The 11900-nt window shown below is 34.6% G+C and overlaps 1 protein-coding gene and 1 pseudogene across 2 annotated transcripts; both read left to right on the forward strand.

Annotated features, from left to right (window-relative positions):
• Nucleotides 1-205: 205 nt before the first annotated feature.
• Nucleotides 206-3085, forward strand: LOC143608176 (8-hydroxygeraniol dehydrogenase-like; annotated as a pseudogene). The gene is made up of 5 exons (XR_013149158.1): nt 206-491; nt 603-694; nt 2010-2431; nt 2632-2785; nt 2861-3085. The product of XR_013149158.1 is annotated as an 8-hydroxygeraniol dehydrogenase-like (transcript).
• A 6794-nt stretch (nt 3086-9879) lies between these two features.
• LOC143608177 (8-hydroxygeraniol dehydrogenase-like) lies at nt 9880-11542 on the forward strand. The gene is made up of 5 exons (XM_077083331.1): nt 9880-9932; nt 10040-10160; nt 10229-10735; nt 11117-11270; nt 11365-11542. The coding sequence occupies exons 2-5, from the start codon at nt 10128-10130 to the stop codon at nt 11415-11417; spliced, it is 747 nt and encodes a 248-aa protein (XP_076939446.1). The 5' UTR covers nt 9880-9932; nt 10040-10127; the 3' UTR covers nt 11418-11542.
• Nucleotides 11543-11900: the final 358 nt, after the last annotated feature.

Here is an 11900-nt window from a genome sequence, read left to right on the forward strand (position 1 = left end):
AAGAACCATCTTGCCGGAATTAACCCCTCGTGGGAAACGTCTATCTAACCCTCAGGTTACTCGTAATCTGTCGGGGTTCGACTGGTGTTTCTTCAGATGCCTAAGGCCACTGCCTAACTCATTTTGGCACTAATGACCCCACTGCACCTCTAGCTATTTATACCACCCTAAACACTTATGTTTACACCTCCACCAATAGCTTCAACAATGGCCAAATCTCCAGAAACTGAGCATCCAATCAAGGCCTATGGTTATGCTGCTCGAGACACTTCCGGAGTTCTTTCTCCTCTCACTTTCTCCCGAAGGTAATACAATTTGCGTATTATTCATCGAAATCAAGATATTAATCAGAACTTGTTGTTGATATTGATTCACTGGTATACGGGCGATAAAGATGTCAGATTTAAAGTTTTGTATTGCGGGATCTGTCATTCTGATATTCACTTTGCCAAAAGCGAATTGGGCGTGACCACTTATCCCCTTATTCCAGGGTAAGTACAGTTATTATTTTTTGATTTATCATTATAGATACTTTCAATTTACCATTATCGTTACTTGGTTAGCTTTATTATTATCCTTTTCATCATGTCTGCTTAATGCAGGCATGAGATCGTGGGTGTGGTGACGGAAGTAGGCACAAAAGTAAAGAAATTCAAAGTCGGGGACCATGTCGGGGTTGGAGTCTTGTCAGGATTATGCGGACAGCGGCGGATCCAGGAATTTTTTCCGGATGGTGCACAGTTTTTAGATCTTCTAATTTCATATAGTCGAATATAAAAAAATTCTGGTCAGTTTGACGATTCGGGTAAGGTTCATCACCTGCTATTTCTTTATGCTGAAAATTCATTATATATTTGTGCATTTATCCTAAAGCTAACTCTAAGATCGGTGCCTTTTCATGACATTATTATTAGTTTCTCAACAACTAATTAATCACCTAATTTATCTTAGTCTAATCTTAGTATGGGGCAAATTGTGCAAATAATAAAAACAATTACATAAAACATATTTACAAATTGAGTCAAGTCATGCTTCACAGCCGAAAAACAGTGTGAAAGACCATTACTTTTCTTGAGAAAATCTAGATGTGTTTGTGCCCATATCATGTAGAAAACTGCACAAAATGCTAAAGGTTTGCATGAGATAAGATGGAATTATCAAAAATCAAAGTAATAAGATATCATAAAATGATATGATAAATACTTACTTTGCAACTTCTACCTTTTCTTATCTGCAAACTGCAATAGAAAGACCAAGAAAAAATAGCTCGAATCATTCTTTTAACATTCTTTTAAGTAGTGTGAGGATATTAGTGTAAGATTAACTGCATAAGGGTAAGAAACTAACACAAATACATGCACGTCGAATTCAGTTTTAATATAAAAAGCATCAAACTAACAATTAAAAGTAAAAAAATAATAAACTAAACAATTAAACAAGGCCTAGACTATGAGAAAATCAATCAGAAAAACAAATAAAGAAAAAACTTTAAAAGTATCATTTAATTTACTTTCTTTTACATTGCCTTGTAGTTTTATCTCAAACATAGATGGTATGATTCTCAAACTGCATATAATAGTAATCACTTAATAATGAGAAGCTAACCAATAGCATTTTAAACAATTTTTTATAGAAGTGAAAGAAAGCTTCTTATCAGTTCCATTAATTCTAGTTCGCTCCTTCAATATTATCCAAAGCAACACATTCATACCCTCACATAAAGATTATAAACCAAGTATTGAAGTGAACGGACCGGGGAATGGAGGAGAGGAGGCGACTACTATGGGCTGTGTTTGAAACCCTAAAAATATTTAAAAAATAAAATAAAATAGTGCTTAGACCATGTTAAAAAAAAGTAAAATAAATTAAAAAAAACAAAGAATCAAAAAGTCCAGCAACAGTATCAAACATGAGACATCTGTGTTAACAGCCAGGGTCTTAACCACTCCACCAATTTTTTAGCTTGTTTAAGGTGGTGCATTCCAAACTTCAATGTAAGTCCGCCCCTGCATGCGGATCATGTCAAAGCTGTGCTATTGATCTTGAAAACTACTGTCCGAAACACATTCCAACTTACAGTTTCCCTTACCGTGATGGCACGCTTACATATGGTGGGTACTCGGATCACATGGTGGCCGATGAGCATTTTGTGCTGAGTTGGCCAAAGAATCTGCCTCTTGATTCCGGTGCACCATTGTTATGTGCGGGTATCACTACTTACAGTCCGCTCAGACACTATGGGTTAGACAAGCCTGGTGTGAAGGTGGGTGTAGTTGGTCTTGGTGGGCTCGGTCATGTTGCGGTCAAGTTTGCTAAGGCTTTTGGGGCCGAGGTCACGGTGTTCAGCACCACGCCGGCTAAGATGCAAGAAGCACTTGAAGGACTTAAAGCTGATCATTTTGTAAACAGCAAAGACCCTGAACAGATGAAGGTGGGATACTGGGATATTGATTTCTTATAATTTCTTTTTTATTTTTTGAACATTAAAATTAAATTAATATAGTAAATATATATTTTGTGTATCATTTTTAAAATTAATTATTATTTTTGAGTCCAGTTCAATAACCGGTCCGGTCATAAAAATATTGGTTTATAAGGATTGATTATAATCTGATCTATTATTGTAACCAGTCTGCAGCAAGTTCATTGGACGGAATAATCGACACAGTCTCCGCAATCCACCTCATTGCACCATTGCTGAGTGTGCTTAAACCAGACGGGAAGCTTATTTGTGTAGGATTATCAGAGAAACCACTTGAGCTACCAACATATTCTTTTATCATGGGTAAGTGTTTTCATTTCATACTACATATATTTTCTTAAGCTGGCAGCAATTTGTCCAACTAAATGGAATTTACAGGGAGGAAGATTGTTTCTGGTAGCATGATCGGAGGGCTAAAAGAGACTCAAGAAATGCTTGATTTTGCGGCAGAACATGGTGTGACTGCGGATATTGAGCTAGTTCCCATAGATTATGTGAACACTGCTGTGGACCGTGTCTTGAAATCTGATGTTAGATACCGATTTGTCATTGATGTGGCCAATTCGCTCAAAGCTCCATAGTTTGATATAATGTTAATCGGTTTAAGAAACAATGGTTGGCTAATATCTCTTTATGAATAAAATTTTCTTGTGGGTTGAGTTTAGAACACTCTTAATTATGAAAATTATTTTTTATGATAATAAATACTTATCAGATTATATTAAAACATACCTCCAAAAAAGTATCATGAGTGCAAGATCTCACCGTAATGAAACTGCAGGATCACCAGTGATGCCATAATGAAAATCACGTGTGATCCCAAAACTGAAGAAACGACTCTTCTCGCTTCTCAGCACTATGATCCCGCAACTATGGAATCACATGTAAGTAAAAAATAATTTTCTAGTAGTGTTAACACTTATTGTTAATACATGGATTAGCTCAAGTACAACACAAACATCATGAAAGTAAGACCAGAAAAAATACATGGTTGACGGATTCCGAACATATATACATCACTGACTACCCAGGAAGTACGTCTACGAAACTAAACAACGAAGCTACAAAGGATCCATGGCCTAGGGACGACTTTATAGTCATCTTTCAAACCAATTTTATAAAGTTGAATCTCTGTTTTTCAAATAAAGTTGAAGCATTTGAACTCACAGCATTCATGTCATATATGACACTCAGTAATTGAGTTGTTTAAGAACCAGACATGATCGATTTATATACAATTATAAAAGTGAAAATTTCAAAAATGTCCCTTTATGGGATAGACATTATTGTTTTGTCCCCTCAAAAATCGAATTCCAGATTTGTCCACTCCTAATGCATCGCTGGCGACGCGTCGCTTATTCATCATGACAAGCTTTTTCGTCCATCAAGAAGATAACACATGCCATAAAAAACAAGGCGGCCCTACCAATAACTTGAAGAATCTATGCGTCCTCCCGACCAATAACTTGAAGAATCTATGTGTCCCCATCAATAACTTGAAGAATCTATGCATCCTGGCCTAAAATTTAAAAAATCTACGCGTCCTGACAAAAAATCGAAAAATCTACACTACTCAACCATATATGGGAACAAAAAATCTGCGGCCCAATCAAATATTTGGCAAACATGTCAGACCAACTTCTTTGGTGATAAGTGTCGTTTTCTTGTGACAACAAAACTCGTTGTGCCACATAAAAGACATGTCGCCGGCGACGAGTTTGAAGGGGACATTCTAGAAATTCCTTTGTTTTAGAGATAATTTTTGAATCTCTCTTCAAAAGAAACATGATGAGAATTCTCCCTTCATAAAAACCATAATAGTTCAAAGTTTACTTATATAAGCTTTATAAAACAATTTATATTTATCGAAGTGAGTTTTGTAATCTTTAGAAAGAGTTTCTTAACAAAAATATTTTTAAAAGTAGAATTAAATTTTGCAGGATGTGTTGGTTCATTTGCAAAAATAGGTAGAGATCGCGTGATTCTATGAACTTGATGTTCTCTTCAACGATCGGGTAAATAACACGACCTAACCAGATATTGATTTGTCATTGATGTGGCTGACAGGCTGAGTCTACGAGTCGCTTAGAGCTCCATAGGTGAGGCCAGATTGATTTTGTTTCTCGTTTTAGAACACGAGTCAGTTAAACAATAGTTCGTTCATTTTCTGTTTTTGAATAAAATTTGCTAGCTTGCATCTGTTCAAATTAGTATCTGTTCGATTGAATTAATGCAAGGAAATTATTTATTGAACAGTCACATGCATGAAGTACAGTTGTGGCCATGGGTTCGGTAGCAAAACGTGACCCAATGTTTATTTCATGTGATCTTTTTTGGAAACAAACTGAAATTGTTTTATGTTTCACAAGCTTTTGCAAGATGAGTTCTCTCTAGCCGGGCGGTCACGTCTTACCAAAAAACAAAAACAAATAATTTCTCAAGTTCATAAAAGAATTTGAAATCATCATAAAAGGAATTTGTGATTTTGATGCAAATGTAAACAAGACAAGCAACCTACTTGAAATCAGTGTTTCGTTATAAGCTTGAATCAAGTTGAGTTTAGATGACCCTCAGCTCGAGCGCTTGAGCCCGAGTCACTCTTTTAATAATGAGCTCGAGCCCGAGCCACTGTCACATATCACGTTTGACTAGACTGATGAGACTAAATGTAAACGAACCCATAATTTACATGCTTTCTATTCCATTTATCAAGTATATATTTACACGATAGTTATTATATATTGAAGTTATAATTCTAAATATATCTAAAAATGTATATAGATGTGTATATATAATAACTAGGTTTTATCCCCGTATTACAAGGGTTGTTTTACATTTTTCGTTTCTAATATTTATATAATTTTTTGGATTATAATTTTATTTATTTTAAGAAATTAATAATATACTTAAGGTTTGATGATGAAAGAGTTTCATAAATAAATGAGATTTTATAACCCGTTTAAAAGTTATCTCGGTTTGTTGAGACCCATGATTTGCTTATTTTTTTACTATAAAATTATTTTCTTAATTATAAATAATATTAAAAAAAACAGATATTAATTTTTAGTATATCTCTCTTTTATAAGATTTTTATATCAAATATTTAGTAAGAATAAGTTTTAATTTAATGAGATTTTATAATCCATTTAAAGGCTATCTGGGTTTGGTGAGACCCATACCCGTGAATTCAGGTCAAATACATGAGAAGCCTTCATTTACAAATAAAGAAATCGGACGGTGGTGGTGGTGACTGACGGTGGGTGGGTGGTGGATGGTGGTAATGCACGGTGGCGGCGGGTGGTGGCGGTGGTGGACAGTGGGTGTTGGTAGGGTGTGGTGTTTTAACCCTCTGCAGACCTTAAAAGATCTCAGAAATGGATGAGCCAAGTCTGCACTAAGAAGAACTTGCGCGGACGTTTTTTGATGAAACGTCTTTGAGAAAACAAACAGTCTGTAGATGACAATGTCTGCGCGTAGTCTATGCGGCGCAATAAAAGAGTTCGCGCATAATTTTTTCAGAAAAACAAACAGCACCTAAGCACAACCGTGAGTTTTCTGACACGTGGCGTCCAGGTCAGCATGACTAGATTTGCAAAAAGTGACGCAGGAGTAAAAAGCTTCAAAACTCCCTTAAAATCATTACATTTTCCTACTTACCTCCTCAAAAGCCTCCATTCTCTCTCACACAACGAGCATTTTGTATACAACACGGCTTGACAAAACGAGGAAGAAAACGAGCTGGGGGCGGTGTTGAGCTTGTTTTAGAGATCAAAATGAGCAACTACGTGTGGTCTAAAAGATATAATGTTTTTAGGGTGAATTGCTTTCAATCAGCATCTAATCACCTTTGTTTCCATCCCATATTATATCAATTTCACTCACTCGTTCCTATACCATTTTCAGTTGTTTAATTAACACAATTATTATTAAGTTTTAATGATTATTATTTAATTCAAATATATAACTATTATACTAAATTCTTGGAGATAGCCTTGCATTATGGAGCTCGTATGACACCTCAGCGTGCTGTATCAAGGGTTTTTATTTTGTTGTCCCTTTGAGTAAGTTAGATTACGTAGATAACATGCGTACAAGCTCACTCCTTTATTTATTTGTTTTGAAACTAGGTTAAACACCCGTGTATTACATTGATTGGATAAAAAACTATTAAAAAGCTAGTAATTACAAAATGATATGTTAAGATAAAAAAAAATAAAATTCGTGACACATTACGCATTTATCTTCCTATGTCTGTGTCAATTCTATATTATACCATATGCTGTGGAGTAACTTAATAAAGCAAAATGTATCTTCACTACAACGAAAGCATAGGGTATTTACTATTTTTTCACTCAATAACAATAATAATTTAACTATAAAAATAATTACTATTTAATTTTATTTAAAATAATGTGAGTATGGTGGATTATAATTATAATTTTAATAGCATGTTAATAACGCTACCTATGTTCCAAATATCCCAATAATTTTAAGAGTATTCACACAAATCTCCTTGTTGTGGAGTGAAGGTTTTGGATGTGAAGTCCTTTGATCTAGAGGCTTGTAAAGAAATGATGATATGGCATTCACTCTCACACGCACACATTTGATATTTGTTTTAAAACGAGGTTTGGAATATAATGTGTCGATGACATGACAGTTTATATAAATTTGTTGTTCTAGATGCTCTTAATAAATGAGATTTTTATAATGTAAAAAATAATTTAGAGTGCAATAAATGAATGAGAAATAAAAGGCAATAATATTTTTTTATATTTAAAAAGTTTCTGTTTGCCCTCCATATACACCCCCAAGACACTCACTAATAGGAATAATATCACTTATGTATTTAAATGATTTTCTAGGATCTCATAATTGTTTTGATGATATATTATCTCTAATTATAATGTGATACTTGTAAATATATATAGAGGAAATAAATGAGGAGGATGATAATTCTGTACCCTATCACTCCTGCTTAATTCATCAATGGCCAAATCTCCCGAAACTTGAGCATCCAATCAAGGCCTATGGTGTCACACCCCGACCAAAGGCGGCGGAACATGCCGAGGTGTAACGATTGTCCATAAGCACATGACACTAATTAAAGTGCCAGTATTTAATAAACTCATTTCATTTCACAACATCAAAAATGTCACATAACAATTATCCATAAAATAACCATAAACAAGATATCACAAAATATGGCAAATTGATATTGTTCATTTTTACTAATATCCTAAGGTCTTTGATGTCGTTTTCTTCACAATCATAAATCAACCAAGATGCAAACCTGCAACATTTCATAAAATAAAGTTTGTCAACACAAAGGTCGGTGAGCAATTCATAAGTTTAATCATATTAGTATATAATAAAGATAGCCACAAAACTTGCATACGAAACGATAAATAAAAGTGGTAATTTGGATAAATAGATATCGCTAAACACATTAGCGACACCTAGCTATAAGGGGATGCCAAATAGTCTAGGATTTTATAGTTATCGTTAATTGCATTACGTTAACAACACCTTGCTATAAGGGGATGCCAAATAGTCTAGGATTTTATAGTTCCACCAACCAAAAGCGATAAACACATAGGCATATAAGCATAGAACACCAAATCGAACAATTATTTAGGTAAAGTATACAACTACGTTTGTGGTTTAAGATTCAAATATAAAGCATTTTGTTGAATAAGTATGAAAATGTCACCCCCAAAATAAAAGATGGAAAATGGGGTATGAAGTACTCACCTTCAAGTGGTAAACTTGAAAGATGATAATTTAGAGATTTGTCGGAACGACGAGTTTAACGCACAATGCCTAAAAAGAAAAGAAGTCTTGAATTTAGAAAGGTTGTCTTGAAGGTCTTTAAACAAAATAAATGTTGAGAAATGTAAATAATTAAAGTTCAAGGTTTAAAATGTGACTATTTAAGAATTTATAATAATAACCCTTTAAAAATGTAAGTTTGCTCGAAACCGGGTTAAAGTATCTAACCTTAATATTTACTCAACCTATGTTAAGTAATAAGGTGGGTAAAATGCAAGAATGCAAATCCCTTTGGAATAAAGATACTAAAACGGGTTTTTTTATCGAGTGTTCGGGTTGTCGGTTCGGGTCTTGATAATTGGTCAAACCCAAAGTCAACTTTCCAAAATATTGAATGTTATGAGATAACTCAATAAAATTTAATAAGACTTAACCAAGTATGTAGTTTCATTGTTTTAGAACTAACAACGCACGTTAAGCGAATGTTCGGTTTTGTCGGTCCAAACTTTGTTATGAGATCAAGTTGGATCCAACATTTCCAAGTACTTAAGAAAATATTTAAAAATCAATTTGTAACTATTTTTAAAGAAATATACAAGTCTTGATGGCTAAAAAACACACTTGTGTGTCTTAAGCGAGCAAGAATCGGTTTGGTTCGGTTTCCATCTCACAACAAGTTCATAGATGGTTTCCACATGTTCAAACACTAAAGAACTTGTATAATAATGTACAAATAAAAAAATACCAAAAGTTAACAATAAAGTCTTTAAACAAAAGTTCGGTTTTCGGTTCGGATCGTGTTTCGGGTTAAGACCGAGGTAAGATTCTACAAACCCATAACCATAGAATTTGTAAAAATGATTTTAGAAACTTAGATCTAACACTAAGTATGTTTAAACAAACAAAACTAGTAACAAAGTTCGGTTTACGGTTTAGAGCTATTTACGGTTAAACCGAAGCATAGACTTTTAAAAACCCATAACCATGGAACTTGTAAACATGACCAACAAACTAAAATAAGCAAGATTAATATGTATGAACAAGTTATATAGATGTATATATATCAAGGACACGAAGTCCTCCATGAAGCCTTGCCTTATGGGGTCCGAAACCTCACCGACCGGAATCGGAGAAGTAACTACCAAAGGTAAACAAGGGGTGTATATTATATATATGTTGCACAACCATAAACAAGTATTAATAAGGCTACATAAACTAATTAAGATGAAAGACCAAAATCCTTCAAGAACACTTAAGAAGATAACCTTGAATCTTTGATGTTTGAGAGAGTTTTTTTTTTTTGGAGTTGTAGCAAGGGAAAATGAAGAGGAAATGTGGTGTATATATAAGATAATGTTGGTGGTCAAATATGGGTGTGAGACACAAGAGTTTTCATGCAAAATGGATCAAGACAAAAACACAAAACAACAAAAAAATAAATAAATAAATAAAAATAAAAATATGATGTTTTCAAGACCCAACAAGTGTGAAACAATATTGTAACATAAATCCATCATTTTGATTATAACATAAGCTTCGGTTTACAAATCTGGTCGGTTTACATAATAAACAAATACAAAAACGAATACAAATAAGACCCGAAATTGACGAATGTCACATATGGTTATGCTGCTCGAGACTCTTCAGGACTTCTTTCTCCTCTCACTTTCTCTCGAAGGTACGTAATAACTAATTAATACACATGCATCATGCACCATTTTTTTTGCCTTTTTTCCGTCGAGATCTTAATAATAATCAGAACATGTTGTTGATAATAATTTACAGGACTACGGGTGATAAAGACGTGAGGTTCAAAGTTTTGTATTGTGGAATCTGCCATACCGATCTTCACTTCGTCAAGAACGAATGGGGCATGACTACGTATCCCTTTCTTCCGGGGCATGTCGTTTTATTATTATTATTATTATTATTATTATTATTATATGATCTAAATTTTTTTAATGCAGGCACGAGACTGTGGGTGTGGTGACCGAAGTAGGCAACAAAGTCGAGAAATTAAAAGTCAGGGACACTGTCGGGGTTGGATACTTAGTCAGATCATGCGGATCATGTCAAAGTTGTGCTAATGATCTTGAAAACTACTGTCCAAAACAGATTCTAACTGCCAGTTCACCTTACCATGATGACACACTTACATTTGGTGGGTACTTGGACCAAATGGTGGCCGATGAGCATTTTGTGCTCAGTTGGCCAAAGAATCTGCCCCTTGATTTGGGGGCACCATTGTTATGTGCGGGTATCACCACTTACAGCCCACTCAGACACTTTGGGTTAGACAAGCCGGGTGTGAAGGTGGGCGTGGTTGGGCTTGGGGGGCTGGGTCATGTTGCAGTCAAGTTTGCTAAGGCTTTTGGGGCTGAGGTTACTGTGTTTAGCACCACGCTGTCTAAAAAGCAAGAAGCACTTGAAGGACTTAAAGCTGACCATTTTATTGTCAGCAAAGACCTTGAACAAATGCAGGTAATATATTAATTTCTTGTGATTTGAAGATGGATGTGACAAAAAAAACAGTTTCAGAACCGGAACCCATTTGTAACCCGGAACCTATTAGAAACTGGACTCATAACCGTCGGTTGGGTTCTGTAGGATTAAACTTTTCTAATACTTTTTTTAATTTATTTAACTGTATGGAACTAAATCCAAGGCTCTCATTTACCACGTAACAAAAAATTCTGTCAATACTTTTAAAAGGTGGGACAAAAACCGTATTTCTCATAACTAAGAAAAAAAAAGTTAACTTTATAGTGTTTCTGTGAAAACTAGATGTAGCATAGCATGTATACTTATTGTAGTTGATTTGTGCCTTTAAAGATTGACTATTTGGTCCATTATTGTAACCAGACGGCAGCAAATTCATTGGATGGAATAATCAACACCGTATCCGTGACTCACCCGATTGCACCATTGTTGCGTGTGCTGAAACCAGATGGGAAACTTATTTTTGTGGGTGTGCCAGAGAAGCCACTTGAGCTACATACATCTTCTTTAATTATGGGTTTGCTAGATTCTTTTCCCTTTTTTTTTTCAATTTAATATCATATTTTCTTGAGAGAGTTACATTTGTTTGACTAGATGGGATTAATTTTCAGGGAGGAAGATCATTGCTGGTAGTTCGATTGGAGGGCTAAAAGAGACTCAATAAATGCTTGATTTTGCGGCAGAACATGGTGTAACCGCGGATATTGAGCTAGTTCCAATGGATTATGTGAACACTGCGATGGACCGTCTCTTGAAATCTGATGTAAGATACCGATTTGTGATTGATGTGGCCAATTCAATCAAAGCTCCATAGTTTGATGTGTTAATCGGTTTAAGAACTTGTGCCGGTGGTTAATTATCTTTTTATCAATAAAATTTGCTTGTGAGTTGACTTAGAACCTCTACAATATAATTTATCAAACAGGTCGTAACGTGAAACAAATTTTATGAAGTCAATTGTGACATCCCTCGATTTCGGGTCAAATTGTATTTATTTTGTATTTGTTTTTATGTTGTAAACCGACCCGATTTATATCCCGAACATTTCAAATATATAAAATATTGGATTTTGTGTTACTAAAACATTCCCGCTTGTCTAATTTGAAAAACCCCTTTTACGGATTCAAAAACGGACTTAAAACGCTCA

The sequence above is a fragment of the Bidens hawaiensis genome, unplaced genomic scaffold, assembly GCF_021521415.1.
Source record: "Bidens hawaiensis isolate Kalapana, Puna unplaced genomic scaffold, B.hawaiensis_p1.1 tig00102374_1, whole genome shotgun sequence".
NCBI lineage: Eukaryota > Viridiplantae > Streptophyta > Magnoliopsida > Asterales > Asteraceae > Bidens > Bidens hawaiensis.